At 50.1% G+C, this 18,690-nt stretch overlaps 1 protein-coding gene across 1 annotated transcript; it reads right to left on the minus strand.

The window, feature by feature from the left end:
- Nucleotides 1-448: 448 nt before the first annotated feature.
- Nucleotides 449-18,317, minus strand: DNASE1L3 (deoxyribonuclease 1L3). The gene is made up of 8 exons (XM_079794620.1): nucleotides 17,793-18,317; nucleotides 12,703-12,791; nucleotides 11,287-11,373; nucleotides 10,573-10,685; nucleotides 7,777-7,889; nucleotides 4,778-4,935; nucleotides 2,058-2,154; nucleotides 449-1,755 (listed from the first exon to the last, which is right to left on the minus strand). Exons 1-8 carry the CDS (start codon nucleotides 17,928-17,930, stop codon nucleotides 1,639-1,641), a joined length of 912 nt encoding a protein of 303 aa, XP_079650746.1. The 5' UTR covers nucleotides 17,931-18,317; the 3' UTR covers nucleotides 449-1,638.
- Nucleotides 18,318-18,690: the final 373 nt, after the last annotated feature.

The raw sequence follows: 18,690 nt of genomic DNA on the forward strand, positions 1-18,690 counted from the left end.
GGTCTGGTCCACTTCTCCTGCCCCCCCCCCCCACACACACACACACCAGCACAGGACTCCCGTCCCAGCCACGACGCTGGCCCGTGGGCACAAGGACGCTCTCTCCTGCGACATAAGTTCATTTGTGAAGTGCCGGCTTGACCGTTTGGACTGGACGTTTTCTGGGGCGGCCCTTCTCAGAAGAGGGGGCGACGGAAGCCTGACAGCCTCGCCACCTCCCCTGCCCGCGCCAGCGAGACCTCTGAGGTTAGTGGCATGTTTGGAGAAATGGTTTTCCCCGCTTAAGCAGGGCCTTTTGATTCTATTCCCTCGGATGTTACCAAATTTCAAAAATCAAGCTTGTGGTCAGTTTTCTTATATGAAAAGCCTCATCGCCCTAATATGTTAAGGGAAGTAAGCAAAGAGTGGGAGCATGCCGATAGTGTGCTTTCCTCTGTATTTTCCAAGGTTACACATGTGCTCATTGGTGTACAGGCTGGAGGAAGGCATAGCTGGGAAGAGGGGTTGCTTCTGAGACAGGAAGGGGGGATGGAGCGATGGGGGCGGCATCCTCTGTCCCTGCTTTTTCTCTGGTGCTGCTCGTGTAGTTCGTCATGTTCATGTGCTGCTTGAACAAGGAAGCGATGTAAGGAAAAACAGCAAAACCAACCAGAGCGGCCACCGTTCAGGATGCAGGTAGCGTGTGCCCTGCCGCGGGGCCTTCTGCAGCTCTTTGGTTCGAGAAATAGGATAAAATCCTCGCTCTCTGCCCATCACCTGGGCCTGTGATCCACTGGGTCCCCAAGGAGCCCCAGTAGTGGCCTTGGTGACAAATGCAATGTGGTGAATGTGACAGAGGGATGCAGCAGACATGGGGCCGGCCCCTCGCCCCGGCTCTGGGATGGGACAGGGCACGTGGGCACAGGGAAAAGTGGCCCTGCTGGGCGCAACGTGCCAGGTGGGACGAAGGGGAGTCTGACATGACACCCCCGATATAGGGACCTTCGCGGTGTCCAACACCTCTGGGCTCTCTCCAAATGGTGGTGGGATTTCTAAGGGGCGGGGGGAGAGAACGAGGGTGGCCTGTGGTCAGAATGAGATTTCAAAGGAGGACACTGGTGGTCACTGGGCTGGCTGAGTTGGAGGACAATTCAGAGGCAGGAAGGTCAGGTGGGAGAAGCCTTCCTCCCTCATCCCTGTGAGATGTGATGGTGGCCCGACCTCAGACAAGGGGGCCAGATTCCCCAAACAGCGAATTGCCCGAATCATGGGGTGCAGTTGGGGCCTAGGCATTTCTGGTCATTTCTGGTGGCACAGGGTTCCTCGTGAGACTGAAGACGGATGTTCTTCCCCCTGCGGCAGCTTCTCCGGGGCCAGGCTGGGCAGCGGCCGTGCTGGCAGCAGGGCTCGGGTTCAGGGTGGGAAAACCCTCCTTTTGGCTGCAAACGCCCTGTTTCCTCCGGGACAATTCAGGGGAGGTACCAGCCACGGGGGATAATGGAAGCGTCTCCTCCCAATTCGGGTCAAGTTGGATTAAATCCAAGTTGAAAAATGAGGGCAGCGGGGCCAATCTTGTTTCCTGGCTGCAGGGAGCAGATCGTGCTGTTAGAGCTGTTTATTTAGAGGCAGGAAATGGTTAATAAAACGGTGCCCTTGCACCTAGGAGCGGCGGGCCCTGCTTCTCCTCCCTGAAGAGAAAGATCTTTTCCTGCTGGTGGAGACCTTTGAAAATTGTAGTTTGAATTCAACTGGAAAGTGGTCACTGACCTCCAGGGCCTGTGAGGATGAAAGGGAGACACACTTGAGAATGAGGAGGCACTCTTACGTTCGTGATGAGCAAATTCAGGCTTCAGGAGAGAAGATGGAATGCCCAGAGTCACCCAACAGAACACACCCTGGTGAGCATCGCCCCTGGACCAGCTGAATTAGAAGCCTAGGCAGGTCCTCAAATCACAGAGCCATAGGCATTGAGACTCAAGGCCCAATGGCCCAAGGTTAGGTCTCTAGTAGTGGCCTCAATGATGACACCAACCCATCTGCCCAGGACAGTGGCTTCGAAAGACAAGGGGCGGCCATACCTCCTCTTCAGTCAACCCATACGCTTTCTGGAAGTCAAAGATGCTGCTGGACTTGGGCACCACGGAGTTGACGATCTCTCGTCCTCTCAGCACAATCCTACAGAAGAGGAGGGAAGACAGTCTTGTTGACCCACCGCTGATTTCTGAGATCAAACCAAGGTCCATGTTTGACATCTGCAGTTGACTGAGCAGCCTGGACCTGTCATGCGGTGCTCAAAGTCCACCCCTGGGCTTAGCCTGGGACCCTCAGGATAGTGCCCAAGATTGGGAAAGAGGATTAGCTCCTCTGGGCCCTGTGGGCACCAGGACAGCGTCTCCCTGTGTGGACAGGTAGCCCTGGTGGTGGGAGAGAAGACTTCATGTGATACATGGACACTACATAGCAGTACCGTGCATTCTAAGATTGTCATTTCCTTCGCCGTTATTTCTCACTTTCCCTGATTTGATGATGGAGAGAGGTGCCGGCGTGTCTTTAATGTGCCCTAAGCTTCCATGTTGACCAAGAGAGAGCAGGCTGCACGCAGTAAAGAGGCAAGAGAATTAAGTCAGAATTTGCATGGTTCGGTTTTCACTGGAATTATTTGTACAGTTATTTTCGACTTATGGCAAATGATGCTGGTTTCTTGCCTTGGTATTACGACATTTCCTTTAAAATTAGTTGTGTTTTTTTTTTTTTTTTTTCAGTAAGAAACGAATGTATTTAAAGACAAATATGGAGAAAACCCAATGGGTACATGATAGTTAACTGAGTTTTGGAAACATGGATGCTAATGGATACCAAGTGGGGGGGGGGGGATGCAGTTGGGGTCTGTGTGGCCCAGACAGACTGACTAAAGCCTGACAAGAGGAGTCCAGCTGCTGGTTCGTGACCGTCCACCGAGCGCTCCCTGACTCCGAAGGGCTGACGGGTGTCCTGTGTTGGCGAACGCCACCACCTGGTTAACTCTGAACTCCACCCACAAGTAAACTCTTCACGTGCAGCTGGAGATTTCTTAAAGCCATCCTTCCCAACCCGGAGAGTCAAAAAGGACATAGTGAAGGCTCCCCCATTTCTGACTTCTACGCGTAGGTACGTACACAGGTGGGCCGGCTGACCCTGCTAAGCTCTTCCGAGGCTGGCCCAGCGCCTGGGAGGTGTTCAAAAGATATTTGAACACAGAACAAAGACTCGCATTAAGTCCAAAAATACCCCACATTTATATGCCTTTTTAAAAACCACAAAAGATACATGCTGTTAAGGAAAACATAGATTTGACGGGGGGTGGTGAACATACAATACAGTATACAGATGGTGTGCACCTGAAACCTCCATACTTTGATTAACCAGTGTCACCCCAATAAATTTAATAAAAAGGGAAGTATCACATGTCATCTGCCATCCTTTGGCATTCATGTGTGTAACCTGGGGTCCCAGGGAACACCGTTTTAACCTGTTCCCCACCCCACCTAATCTGCTGTGACCTTCTCTCCCTGGGATTCACTGTTCTGCTTCAACATTTCCCATCACCTCCCTCGCGTTTGCTGGGAGAAGAATGGGGCCACAGAATGGACTTGATGTGCCCAAGGCCACACAACTGGCATGTCCCCTGCTGGCAGCCCCTCAAAACGGAGGGAGGTGCAGGGAGCTCAGTCTCCCAGGGCCTCCCACCTTGACTCTGCTCCCCCCCCCCATCCCACCCCCTGCGAGGGCTGCTTCCACCTGCCAGGGCTGGGGTGACGACTTCTGCACTGGACACACCAGCCCTGAGAGCTCCAAGAGGAACAAAGGAGGTCATGGGGTGAAAACGAAAGCCAGACCTCAAAACGAGAGAAGTGAGAACAACCGTGGACTCGCAGATGGCCATCGCATGCTTTCTCCGTGGCCGGCTAAGCCCTGGGAACGGAAGCCAGCGTGGGGCCAGGGCTCCCAGGGGATTCCCTGCCTGCCGTCTCTGCCATGGGAGGCCAGGTCATGAGCATTCACAGGCTTCAGGCATTCTCACCGCCTCCCTCCGCCTTAGGGAGCAAAGGTGAAAGCTGATGGAACATCCCCAGGGAGATTTTACACATACAAGGGCCTGCAGTTATTTGAATGTGTGTGTTTTCATTTAGGGGTGTGCAGCAAAAGCTTTAGAAGTGTAAATACTTCCTTGCTCTAACTGCTTTCACGTTTTAGAGTTCCACCTTAAGGAAATCATAACTATATGCGTAAAGTACGTATAGAAGCAGAAATGTTTAAATAACTGACCCTGAATAGTATAACCTAATGCCCAATCCTAATGCCTAATGATAAGGGACTGGATGAGTAAACTGTGACATGTCTTTGTGATGGAATAATTAACAGCAACGAATGCACTGAGCGCTTATATGGCAGGCTTTGTGTTATAAGATTTACATATGCCACTTCACTTAATTCTCATCCTGTGTCCATGCATGAGGTACTATTCTAATCTCCATTTGCAGGTGAGAAAACAAAGGCACAAGTCTCTTAGTCACGGGCATATTAAGTGGTAGAGTGAGGGTTTGAACCCAGGCCAGTCTGAGACCGAAGCCCATGCCTGCCACTGCCGAACTAGGGTGCCCAGTTCCTGCAGTTTGTAGGCTGTGCAAAGCTCTAGGCGGAGAGGCCTGAAATGGGACTCTGCTCTCCGAGCCAAATGCCTCCTCTGACCAGAGGGGGCGCCTCTCCTAATGCATAGGAAGCACCGTCTGGGCCAGCGGGTGCGGCAGCTGGCTCCCACCTGTCATATGCACAGTTGGTGGTCGTCTTGACAGTAGTGTCCTCTTGGTCCCCGATCAGCCAAATGAACTCGGGGTCGGTCCTCAGGCGGATGCTGCTCCAGGCCTTCTTGGGGACATAGTTGCAGCCGGCATTGAAGTCGCCCATGAAGATGAAATTCTGAAAGACATGATGTGGAGCATCAGTCGCCGGATTGGGCTTTGTTGCCAAACTCCATCACTCAGCACTGCCGGCAATGACTCCGTCCTCCATGCTCAGGAAATGACGGGATAAATTGTGTCTCTCCCAAATTCGTGTATTGAAGTCCTAAGCCCAGTATCTTAGAATGTGACCTATTTGGAGAGAAGGACCTTTAAAGCGGTAATTAAGTTAAAATGAGATTATATGGGTGGACCCTAATCCAGTATGACTGGTATCCTCACAGAAAGAGAAGATTAGAAAGGGAGAGGCCTCGGGAGGAACCAACCTGCTCACACCTTGATCTCGATCCTCTAGCCTCCCTGACTTATTGGTGTTGTTTAAGCCACCCAGTCCTTGGCACTTGGCTATGGCGGCCCTGGCAAACGAACACAGGGTCTTCCTTAGTTCTTTTTGCTTTTTACAAGAAGAGGCCACAGTTTAAAGCCAAGTCACAGAGGGGACTGTACAGAGGGAGGAGGGAGCAAGCTACTTCCAGAGTTAGAGGGGAGAGGTGTGGAGCCCCAGGATGTCCATCTTTGGAATCCAGACACCATTATGTGAGGAAGCCCAATCTACATGGAGAGACCCACAGGGAGAGGGAGGAGGCCTCCAGGCAGCACCCATCTGCTAACCATGCAAGTGAGCCAGCGTGGAGGGACTCGTCCAGCCCTGACCCCGCCTTCAGAGACTGAAATCCCAGCTGATGTCTGACTGTGCCGCCCCAGAGAGAGCAGGAGCCAGAACCACTGAGCCAGGCTGCTGCTGGGTCCCTGATCCCCATGAGATCATAAATAATGAATTGTCATTCAAAACATATATATAAATGAAGTTGAGTCACACTTTTGATGAGTATTTGACAGGCAGGTGTGTACAAGGGAGGGTGTTCTTTACAGGGAGGGGGTGTCTGCTGCAGCTGCTCCCTCCTGCTCTTAGTCACCACGTCTCTAATTCATGCAGGGCTAGGTGGGGATGAGAGAAGGCTGCTAATGGATTCCCTCGCATCTTTTCTCTCTGGCTCAAACATATGAATGAAGCAACACCTTTTGTTTCCAAGCAGGAAAAATGAAGGTGGGTGGTGTATTTGACAGCCTGGGCACAGCTCTCTCCCTCCCATTGTCCTGAAGTTGGAAATGTATTCCTGTGGAAATCTTGTCTATGGAGGAAGTGAGAAGAACCTTAGGTCACCAACAGAAGCATCCTATCTTGGATGTGTTTTTCCGTGGAGGGCTCTTGGGACAGAATTTCAATATTCCCCAATCCTGAGGAAGTGCAGATTTCCTTGTCTGTGCTATTGTTTGGGGCTGTTGCTGACTTTGGAGTTTTCTTCAAAAACGTTTTATTTTGACCTCTGTCCTGGTTTTCCCTGTGACTGATGGGCACAGTTGAGGGCAGGATGTCATCCTTAACCCTAGTGACTACCAGCTTCTATTAATAAAGGCACGATTCACGGAGCACGCTCTGTGCGCCAAATCCAGCATTAAGTGCTTCATAAAGTTTCATTTCAATCTCACAAACACTCGGAGGTGGAAGGACCTTCAGCGCCCGTGGAAACAGGATAGAGGGCCTGCTCTACACCACTCCGCTGGGGGGTCCAAGGGGTGAAACCAAGAGCTGACCCCCAGTCTGCCTCACGGAAGGCTTTTTCGGCACGGATTTCTCCTCTTGTTCATTTTTGGGCCAGTGATACCTCCCCAGTACCCAGCACTTAACAGATGCTCAATAAGTTCTTGTTGAATGAGGGAGTCTTTCTCTTGACCTGCTCTTGACAAGGAAGCAATGAAAGGCACCCCCGAGTTCTCCATGCCCCAGCTCTGGGCCACACCTGACTCGTTTGCACTTCCAGCCGTGGAGCTGAGGAGGAGGACGAGACCAACAGAGTCACATCCCGACAGGAGGAAAGGAGAGTGCAGAAGAGCCCCCTGAGCACGTCCGTGGCTGCCAAGCTCTCCCGCAGACCTCACAGCCACAGGTGGTGGCGTCCCTGTTTTCCAGCTGAGGAAATCATGGAGGCCAACGGGATGGTGGATGTATTGTCCTGCTATGAGAATGGCAGCCCCCCTCCCCTCAGTCCATGAGGTCGGGGTGGAGCTGACACAGATTTGGCCGGTCAGAGCCTCTCAGCCCCCTGGTCACAGTGATGGGTGCAGGGGTGGGCATGTGACCCAATCAGAGCCAATAAGACTCCCTCCCAGGGTATTTGCTGCATTGTGGGAGAGGGAATTTGTCATTTGGTCTAGAAGCTGCTGGTGGCCGTTTTGCCGTCCAGAGGGGAGCCATCCTGAGCCTGGAGCCCGCCCCCCCACTCCCCAGAGGAAAGGGGGGCCAAGGGTGGACAGAGACAAGCCAAGCCCTGGTTTCTCTGCCGGAGCCCTGGACCAGCTGTGCCTGAGCCACTCCTGGACATCTTAGGTACAAGAACCAAGAAACTGGCTTCTGCCAGTTTGAGATTCTGTCACTGGCACCTGGGAGACTGCCGGCCTCTGTGTGTCACTGTTCTCGCCTGCAAAGTGAGGGTGGTAAGAGTAGCGACCTTGTGGGGTCACTGGGAGGATGCAATTCACTCGTCCCTGTCCAGCCGCCGCACAGGGCCCGGCACCAGCCGGTCCTTCCCTGAGCGTCCGCAGCCTTTGTGCGGGGAGCAGGTGTGAGCCCCAAGGCCCACGCGGGGTGCCCAGGCAGACTGAGCAAGCAGGACATCCAGGGCTGAGGAAGGGCCCACCGGGAGGCCCCGGAGGGGTGGTCTGCACAGGCTCTGAGCCCCTCACCCTCCCGGGGCGTCACTCATCCCGCCCCAATCCAGCAAACAGGGCGGGTCGTCACCTCTGCCTTCCACCGGCCTTTCACATCCTTGTAGACATCAGCCAGCTCGTCGATCTCTTTAACGGACGCCTCGGGGGTGGTGTGCAGGGGGACAATCACGAAGTCCTTGACAGCTGGGGAGCAGGAAGGAGGCGGAGGTCACGCACTTCCCCTGCCAGGTCCCAGGGCAGGGCTGAGGGAAGCGGCTGTCCTCCCAGGAGGCACGCACCCTGCCACTGGGCCCCCACTTCCAGGGGGTCCAGCCCGCGGCTGGGAGGTGCAGGATCTTAGGATCACGAGGCGGCTGTTTTCCGGACACGAGAGCCTCTTTTCTCCCACTCGCCCTGCACGGCTAAGAAGAAGCTGGGAGGCCGTGTTCCTTGCTGGCACTGCGGGTGTTTCTACTTTCCCATTTTTTAAAAAAAAACTGTATTTTCTGTTTTTAAAAAATAATAAGGCTGGCTTTTGTACTAAGAAGTTTTTTTCTAATGAAAAAAAATCAAAGCATGTCAGTTCAGGAAAAAAAAAACACAAAAAAAACAAAAATGTTATTTAAAAAATAAAGTGGATGTTTGGGAAGTGTCTGAAAACCGGCCCCCACCAGGAGGCACTGAGAGGCCCGAGGGAGGGATGCGGGCGGCCGCGGAACCTGCCTGGCCCACTCGCTCATAGCGCTGTTGTGCTCCGGACGCCTCCTCGCCTAGTCCTCCGGCTTCCCCTCATTCCGTGCCTGGGCCCCCGCTCCTGCCTGGGAGCTGGGTGCTGTTGGGGGGTCACACAGTGGGGAGCCAGGACCTGGAGCCTGCCTCCAGGACACAGATCCAGCAGCCTCATCTCCCACTCTCCTCCTCACACCTCCACTGCCCCCCATCCTCTTTGTGGCCCCCCTGTGCACCCCAAGCCCTTCCCCACCTCTGAGCATGTGTGCTCACTCTGCCCTCCCTCTACAATCTGCCAGTCCCCTCTGACTGATTTCTGCAGGTCACAGCCTAATGTCACTCCCAGGGGCCTTCCCTGGTCCCCACCCCATCGAAGGTGGGCCCTCACGCTGCTAGGCAATACATCTCGCTCACTTGCCTCATGCTCTGAACTTCCTTGCTTTACTTCCATGTTTGGCCACTGGAACCAGGGCTGTGAGGGCAGGCTCATCTGTCCCACTCACCCGCTTGGCTCCAGTATCTAGCACCGTGCCTGGCACGTTGGAGGTGCTCAAAATGTTTGCTGATGGACTGACTGGCTGACTGACTGAATGAATGAATTAAAAGATATATGAACAGCTAACTCCTGCACCTTAAACCCCAGATAGAGAGGACATAAGGAGCTTTTCTCAAACAAGAGAGAAAACTAAACAGGACATGGCTGAGGTGCCATCCCAAGGAGGGAGAAAGGGGAAGAGAAGAGTGGAAGTTGGAAGCTCAATAAGACAGGTTTGTTAGCAATTCACAAAGGACTCACTGGGAGAAAATATAGTCAGCAAGGGGGGCAGGGGGGTGCTCTGAACACTGCTCTGTTCAGCTAAATGTGAATCGTGTGCGTGAGAAAGGATTATTGTACGTGCTCTCTGAAGGGCACTTCTTGCCCTCAATAGCCCCACTTCCTTCTCTCTCCTTCCTGGGAATTCCCTCCCCATTCTCCTATGTTTGTCAGCACTCTGCCTCTGAGGTCATTGACCCAGGGCAGAACTAGTTCAGGGGGTTTATATTTGTAGGTATAAGTGTACACACTTACAGCTCTGCATGTACTTGTTTGGTTATTATCTGTCTCCCCTACTAAAATATAACTTCACGAGAGCAGGGACCTTGTCTATCTTGTCTGGCGCCTGGGACAGTGCCTGGCACATATAGGTACTGAAAATATATTTGCTTCTCTGCACCTCCAAATGGCAAACCAAATTTATTCTTGACTTCACTTGAGTGTCACACAGTGGGGCTCCTGAGATGGTGGCTTGGGTCACAATCCTCCTGACTCATCTACTTCAATAGGTGCTGGGTGAACTTGGCTTAGTGACTCCATCTTTTTGAAGTGGAGACAATCTTTGTTTGTTTCAAGGAGTCTAGGAGCCTGGCACTAATCAGTGATCAACAATTGTTGGTGGCTAATACAAGTACTATTGTTGTTCAAGTTCAGGGTGCAATCATTTGGATTTCTGTGGAGGGGACTTCTATGCAGTTACTAGAGGGAGACCCTAGGTTGAAGAGTTCAACTTTGCTGGCCAACACTGGGATTTTTTTAAATGAAGAAATGGTTGTACTTGATTGGGACTGAGGAATTAAGGTAAATAATTCCTGTCAGCCTAAATGCTCCAAAGACAGTGGAGTTATCATTGATTCCAGAAGGTGGGGCTCCAGGCTGGGGAGGTCTTGAGTCATGGCATTCTGAGATGCCAGCCTGGTGCCATCAAACTATACTGCATCTTCTACAGTCATTACAAGTTCATAGATAGATAGATAGATAGATAGATAGATTGATTGATTTCAGAGAGAAAGGGAGAGGCAAAGAGAGATATAAACATCAACGATGACAGAGAATCATTGATCGGTGGCCTCCTGCACGCCCCCTATTGGGGATTGAGACAACAACCCTGGCATGTGCCCTTAACCGGAATTGAACCCGGGACCCTTCAGTTTGTAGGCCAATGCTCTATCCACTGAGCCAAACTGGCTAGCGTCAGGTATTAAAGATCTTAATGGCCTTCTCCATCAAGCCTAAAACCTCCCTAAAGATGCTGCATAAACTCCAGGGTCACAGCTCACACTTTAGGGCTGTTGCCCATTTGCTCTGGGGAGATCATGGGCAAGAGAGGTGTGTGGGTCTCACCGGTTTGGGGTGACTGGAACCAGACCACAAAAGGTTCCCTGGAAAATACATCTGTGTCTCCATCCTGAAGGTCATGGTAGAGGTATTTTTTCTTCACGGTCACTAGCTTTTCCCTAGAGGAGAAAAAAGAAGTCCACCCAGCCGAGTCAGCTGTCTTCTTACTTCTTTCAAGAAGTAATTATGTAGGTTCCCATAGCTTCGTTAGCCTCCCAAGTGGGCTCGAGAGCTGGAAAGGATCTTTACCTTGAGAACAAGGCTCAGTCAACTCTTCTCAATGGCCAGGGTCCTTTGGGAGGCAAAGAGCTGAGCAAGACTATGTATCTGGGGCACCCACAGTTAATGTTCAGACTTAAAACAAATTACTAGTAGGAAGAAGGTGAGAATATGAAGTTCTGGAGTCAGCTGTGCTGGGCAACTCAGGTTTCCATCCCTGGACCAGGACTTGATTACGAAGAAGAAAGAAACCCTGAACCCCTTGACCAGGCAAGCACTGAGTTAACCAACACATTAGGTGTTAGGAAGCTGCTCGTGTTTTCTAGTTTGAAGAGTTAATACTTTGCACCAGTCCCAATTTTGACGGCAATTACTTTTAATGATATTGAGAACTGGTTAGAGATCAAAATTTCATTTTGAAGAAAAGATATGCATTTTGATTAAATTCATAGCCATCGTTTATACATGAACCATGTTCCAGGAAGCATAGATGATACTTACTTGTAGATAAAGGCATACTGTTCTTTGTATGTATTTCTTCCGAGCCGAGAGCTAATCACACAGTTGTATGTTGTGGCTCTTGAATTTCTAGAAAACAAAGATTTTACATTGAATCTTAAAAAAGAAAAACATTTCCCTATTGCAGAGATTCCCCTCTCTCCAATCTGCCTCCATATCTCCAGTGGCATCATGGAGAGTCTAATAAGAAGGGCCATCATTGGCTGGAAATGTAACATCTGCCAGGATCTTTATTTCTAGTCCTTATAGGTGGATACTACTGTTACCCCATTTTTATAGTTTGTAAGCACAAAGCTGGGATTTGAACCCAGATCCTACTCCGGAATCTATATGTTTTGGCCTGTACCTGTAAGAGACCATTGAGACCATAGAAGCTTCCGGCCAGAATCAGCCCAAACCCCACTCTGCGCCTTGGCTGGGGCTGCAGCTCATACTCCTCGTTGGAGCAACCTTTTCTGGTCACCTACCCACGCACCACTCCTGAGCATTTATCATATGCAGGATTCTTAGTCACATTTTCATTGGAAATTCTTTCCTGCTCTGAAAACCCCCAGGCATTTTCTAACAAGCCCAGAACTATAATTTCAAACCAGCTGTTGTTTATGTTCTGGGAACTAGGGATACAGCCATGAAGTCCCATTGACCCTAACCCTCACCTTCCCGGAGAAACCCGACTCTCAGTGTGTTTGCCAAACCTGCTGATCACTCCACCCTGGCAGAGCCTGACCCGATGTTACTCCCTCTGGCCGCAGAGAAATCTAGGGCATGACTAGCCCCAGGCATGGTCTCAGGTTCAGTTGGAAGAAACCAGAGGGGACCTTTAGGGGCCAAGTTAGACCCTACAGTAACCACTAGTAGCAGTTTGGAGCATATCCTTCCAGTCTTTCTTCTATGCCCATGCAAACTCAAACATACTCTTATTCCTCTATAATGTGATATGATTAATAAACTGGGTTGCTCTACCTACAATTCTGAACTTGTTCTGTTCAATTGCAGCCATCTTTCCATGCTGGCCAGGTTAGATCTAACCTGTTCTGCAATTAACATGATTTATAATGGCTGCATAACATCCCAGTCTGTGGTCATTTCATATTTCCTACTGACACCTGATCTTTCTTTAGAATAGCACTTCTCAGCTCAGCCTCTTGTCTGTTTTTTTTATTTCCCTCTCTGTCCTGGCTCCTCATCTGTTTCCCTTATTTTGTTTTATCATATTAAAGCTAGCTGATTGAAGGTTCTTAGAACTGTGGCTAACAGAGTTGGAAGCCCAGGCCATGTTGGCCACGTGTACTGGTGGTCAGAGTGAGTGCTTGCTCTCATAAGTCAGTTCCCTGGGGCTTTTCAGGTGCCCTTGCACTTGACCTTGAACCCACAGAAGGTCTGGGGCCCCATCTTTACCCATTCAGCCTCTCCATCAGTGTGGGACAGATCTTGTTGGTGCTGTCCTTGATTTCCATCAGGAGTATGATGTCACAGCGTTTGATGATCTGCAGAGAGAGAATTCCCAAGGGGTTGAGGGCACTTACTACAAATAATAAAAAACCTTTTGAGGGGTACTTACTATGTTTTAAGTATCAAATTGGGTGCATTGTTAAATTAATTAAATTCTTGCCTAAAATAAATGAAGGGCTCCCTGAGGGAGGTGCTGTTACTGTGTCCATTTTAAAGACAAGGAGCCTGAGGCTCCGGAGAGGTGAGGAAAGCATCGAGAGTCACCCAGCCAGTGGCTGGGGCAGAATGTGAACCTAGGCAATCCAAATCCACACCCGACCTCCCACCTCTCGGCTTTGCTTGAATAATGACTATAATAATAATCAATATTTATTAAACCCTTAGTAAATGAAAAGTACCAGGCTGGATACTGAGGTATAACCACAATGATAATAACTATAAGACCTGACATTATTGTGAGCCTACGCTGAGCCTCACCAACTCTATGAATGACTTTCCCTCACTGACGTGCAGGAGGGAACCAGCTCAGAGGCCCAAGTGACGAGCTGAAAGGCACAGCCAGCAGAGGTGGTGCAGCCAGGATTTGAACTCCAGTCGGTGGACTGTAAAGGTCACCATGCCAACCTGTTAAAACACAGCCCTGCCCTGAAAGACGGATGGTCCAGTGAGAGGGACAAAGGAAACAACTAGCTAACATGCGAGGGACATGACATTTGGACTAAACAAGTCCCAGCTGTAGGAATGTTGAGGAATAATTAATTCCTTCTGCCCAGACACCAAGGAAAGCTCCAAGGAGGAGAGGGCATTTGAAGGGCCTGAAAGGTGAGAAGGAGCTTAGAGGTAAAGAATGCAGGAGAAGTTCCTTTCCCACATGATTTCTCCATATTATCTATTTACAAAAGTGGCAGCAAAATGACTAGCCCATGGGTTCAAAGTATGGACTCTGAGTCAGATGGCCTTGGGTTCATGTCTTTTTTAAAAAATATATATTTTTATTGATTTCAGAGAGGAAGAGAGAGGGAGAGAGACATGGAAACATCAATAATAAGAGAGACTCATCCACCGGCTGCCTCATGCATTCCCCACACTGGGATCCAGCCCACAACCCGGGCATGTGCTCAGACCAGAAATCAAACCGTGACCTCTTGGTTCATAAGTCAATGCTCGACCACTGAGCCACACTGGCTGTGCCTTGGATTCATGTCTTGACTCTATCACTCACCAGCTGTGTGACCTTGAACAAGCCACGTAAGCTCCCTGAATGCCAGCCTCTTTATCTGGGAACTGGGATGATCCCCCCTCATAGGGATTCAGTGACATAGTGGATATAAAATTCTGTCCAGTCCACGGCACAGAACAGATGCTCAGCAAACAATGGCAATATTTATCATACAGTTTCCATCTTTTTTTTCCCCAACCTAGTATTACATTGTGTTTCCCCCACAATCATTATTCAGTTTTCAAATTCATTCATGACACAGTTTTTTCTGCCCCAACTTCAGGCCAGAAAAATATATTTCAGACAAGGAGAAATATATTTCCCCTGGCTCCATTTCCTTAGGAGGAGTACCTGAGGAGGAGGGTCCCCGGAAGGCCTTCCCAGCCCCAACACCCAGTGAGACTCCCCTGACTGTTCACAGAGGGGAGGGGAGAAGGAGCAGTGCATGGCTAGTGGTGAGGGAATCCCAGCCGGCGGTGCCATGAGTGAGCCTGGGAAGAGGGGAAGGGGCAGCCTGGAGAATTCTAGAAAAACCTGGGGCAGACGGCAGCCTATGAAAGCCTCTTTCATGCCCCTAAACGGGGAGCAGCCAGCAGGGTGGGGAAGAGCCCGGACAGGGTCAGTCAGGCCTCACTTCTGCTCCATGACCTTGGGCAACACTCTTCACCTCTCTGAACTCCAGTTGCTCATCTGTAAAAGGAGTCTACTAATCAGAGGGTTTGTCAGGCTGAGCTTGGATGCATATTAAGGGCCCAGGACAGTCAGCACTCCTAAATTAAGTGATCGGCTGCTGTAAGCTCTGTGGGCAGAGTTCCCAGGCATTGGTTATATTATCCACTGTCTCACTCCCAGTGTCTCAGAGCGTCTGGCCCATGGCCTCCCTTCAATGAGTATTTGTTGGATGAACAAGCTCGACTCTTTAAGGACACAAACGGACGAAGTCACAGGCAGAGGGAGCCTTTCCCGGGCAGGATTTGGCATCTGGAGAATTGCCCGTGGTTCCGGCCAACAAACCCAAGAAGAAGAAGGCAGGCCTCCCTCACTCCCCAACCTCCCCAACAAAGGCCATAACAACTATAGCCTGATGAAGCTGGGCTCATCTCGGACGTGATAAATCCAGTATGGAAGAGTGGAAAAGGCATTTCCACTTATGTGGTTGGATTTGAACCTGGTTCTTCTCCTTACTAGCTATGGAAGCCTGAATAAATCACTTCACCATTTTGAGTCTCAGTAATAAAGTGAGGACAATGCCACCTACGTCACAGTATTAAATAAGATATAAAGTTCCTGGCCTATAGGAGGTGCCCAGACAAGGGCCCCTGTACGTACTACTATCCCAGGAGCCTGGGATCTGAGTCTCACGGTAAGTGCTCTGGGCGGCTCTGTTTTCCGATGGCCTCTGTTTCCAGGGAGGCTTTGCAATAATGGAGAAGGTCAGGGGCTTGACAAAGACTTCAGACATGCGTGGTGTCTGGTGTGATGGGCTGTCCATCAGTCAGCCCTCTAGGACACAGTGGCTTAAGGGAGATGCTGACTGTAGGCCCCCTCCATGGAATCACCAAAGAACAAAATGTCAGCCTCTTAAGCCTGTGGTGACATTTCCCGGGTGGAATAAGTGAGGAGGGTGACAGGAATTCAGTAGGTACCCACTCTCCATGGGCCCCTCCCCACGAGGAAGTGGGGAAATCGTTTCCTCACGTGTCGGAGTTTCCAGTTGAGCCAGGGAGTCACGGTTCTCATAGGCTTGGCATGGCTGTCCTGGCTAAAAACCGACATCCCCAAGGCCTTGGGTACCATCCAAAGGGCAAGGATGAGCAGGTCTGAAAAGACCATCTGAGCTAGAACAGAGTGTGCCAGTCCTCACTGTCATCCACTTTGCCTAATGACAGAGTGGCAGCTCACGTTTGGGATCACCTGCCCTGTTGCCTTCCTCACCTTGACTTTGCTCAGCCACACTGCGCTCCAGGTTGTGTAAGGCCCATGTTCCTGAAAGGCCATGGAGGCTCAGGGAGCAGAACCTAGGTGGGATGTGAACCTAGGCTCCTGGCATTCCCACTACAGCACGGTGCCCCCGGAGTTTTCTAAAGTAATAACACCCAGTCAGAGTCCTGGGAAAGTTTTCAGCAACCATCCCTCCCTCACTTCCACTCTCTCTGAAAAGCAATGGGAAAAAATATCCTCAGCCCTAGCCAGATTGGCTCAATGGATAGAGTGTCGGCCTGTGGACTGAAGGATCCCAGGTTCAATTCCTGGTCAGGGCACATCCCTGGGTTGCGAGCTCAATCAATGATTCTCTCTCATGTAGGAGGCAGCCAATCAATGATTCTCTCTCATGTAGGAGGCAGCCAATCAATGATTCTCTCTCATCGTTGATGTTTCTCTCTCTCTCTCTCTCTCTCTCTCTCTCTCTCTCTCTCTCTCTCTTTCTCTGAAATATATATATATATATATTCATTCTCAGGTGAGGATTAACCAAAAAATAATTAATTAACCTGTAGGGTAAAAAGAGTCAACTGACTCCAGAGAATTGTGGGCAGAGTTCCCAGGCATTGATTATATTATCCAAGAAAAGTCTTATCTAAGTGGAGAAAAAGATTAGAATTGGGAGTGGGGAAAAGGTTGATGGGGTGGGGGCAGGGAAAGAGGAGGAAAGGAAGAAGGGGAGAGGAGAGAAAAAAAGAAGAAAGAGAAAGAAAAAAAAGGAAAAAAGGAAGGAAGAAAGGAAGGTAGAAAGCAATAAAAAATCTGTGCTGCAGGGATGGTTAAAAGACCAGGCTGGCTGGCACCCCAGCTCCCCACCCGCCCACAGCTGTACGATATTACTTCACCTTTCATTGTTCATCATCTCTACATGGGGGATAAGTATCTTCCTTCCTAAGGGTTATTAAATGAAATCTTGTGTCAGGGACCAGCTTGACAGGTTGAACCCGGCTGAGGTAGGGAGGTGGGAATTGAGAAAAGAAAGAAAGACAGGACAGTGGGGTCGGGAGGTCTACGAGTCTTCGAGAGATTGTAGCAACTTTTATTGACTACTAATGCCTTTTATACACAAATATTGAATAGGAGATCAACAAAGAGGAATGTACTCTCTGTTCTTAATCTCTAAGATAAAGCAGGAGGCCAAGTTCTCGGTAAATATTTACAGACTTTTGATAAACTATGAAAGGTCTCTCTATTCTGCTCATCTGCTGACAATAGGAATGTGCCATCAAAACAAGTTAGATCGAAACAAGTCAGGGGACACTGCATCAGCTTACACCTGGTCTCCAACTATCTTGTACTTAGAGTGCTGACACGCATTCGATAAATGGTGATAAGAATTATAGTAGTAGCCCACCCTTACCTGAGCTTACTGGGAGCCAAGTATTGCTTTAGGAGCTTTATATTTATCAGCTAATATGCTCTTCAAAACAGTCCCACATGTCCCTGACCGGATAGCTCAGTTGGTTAGAGCATCATCCTGATGTCAAGGTTGTGGGTTTAATCCCAGATCAGGGCACATACAAAAATCAACCAATGAATGCATAAGTGAGTGAAACAACAAATAGATGTTTCTCTCTCTCTCTCTCTCTCTCTCTCTCTCTCTCTCTCTCTCTCTCATTAATAAATAATTAAAACAACAACAACACAGTCCTATAGGGAGGTGATAATGACACAGAGAAGTGAAGTGACTATTATAATTACTGCTGTTGTTATTGTTATAAAATTTCAAGCCAGCTGCTACCTTAGCCCAAGGAACTAACTTCAAGTCTGAGTCTCTTCAAGTCTGAAAGCAGTGGACAGGGTCCAGCGATCCTTCCCACAGAAAGGGGCTCACCTTCACAATGACATCCATGACCTTCTGGTTTTCCCTCTTGCTTTCCCCAAAGGACCTGATGTTGAAGGAGCAGATCTTGAGGGCAAGGGCGCCGTTGATGGCGAGGAGGAGAAGCAGGGCAGCCAGCGGCTGAGACATCCTGGCGCTGCTCCTGGGCTCTGGGCTGGGTCGAGGACTGCAGTGTCCCGAGGACAGCGGTGAGTGGAGTCCCAGCCGTCTTCAGGCCACCTCCTCACACTCAGCAGACTTATAAAGCCTGCAGACAACAGGAATTACTGGATTCCTGGCTGCTACTTTCACTTCTCTGAGGAACTGAAGATCATGGGTTTTATTCCCTAAGGAAACGAAGGAAATGAGCTAATCTTTTAGGATCCCCTGTTTCTGTCACTCTGGCGAGGAAATTGGCCTGCCTCATTGAGGCACCATCGCCTGCGGTCACTTGTATCTTCACCGGAGACAATTCTGCCATCGGGGAGCCAGCTGTGGCATCTGGTTCTCTCTCCTGTGGTCGCAAGAAGGCCTTGTGCCTTTTCCTGAGAACTGATAAACTTAGAAGTGGTGCGCCCCCGAGGGCATCTGGGGTGACGGAGCCTTCTGTGGAGGACAGTGAGGCAGGGGCAGGGGGAAATTCTGCTGTTTTCCGCCATCACCGGGATTTGGCAGCCAGCTGTCCCTTGACACACCCAGGCTCTGATTCTGCAGCCACTCTGATGGGCGTAATTAAGGTCAAGTCGAGTTTGAATGAGATAATTTTTAGAGGCCGTTTTCCTGTGTATACTTGAACACACCAAATGCCAGCAGTGTGCTGCCAGGGCGAGTGATCCGTGGCCTGCTAGCATGGGTCAGAGAAATGTCCTTGGGCTTTAAGGATGAAGAGCCAGTTAAAGCCCCTGGAGGG

This window comes from Cnephaeus nilssonii, assembly GCF_951640355.1.
Source record: "Cnephaeus nilssonii genome assembly, chromosome: 17".
In the NCBI taxonomy this organism is placed as follows: Eukaryota; Metazoa; Chordata; class Mammalia; order Chiroptera; family Vespertilionidae; genus Cnephaeus; species Cnephaeus nilssonii.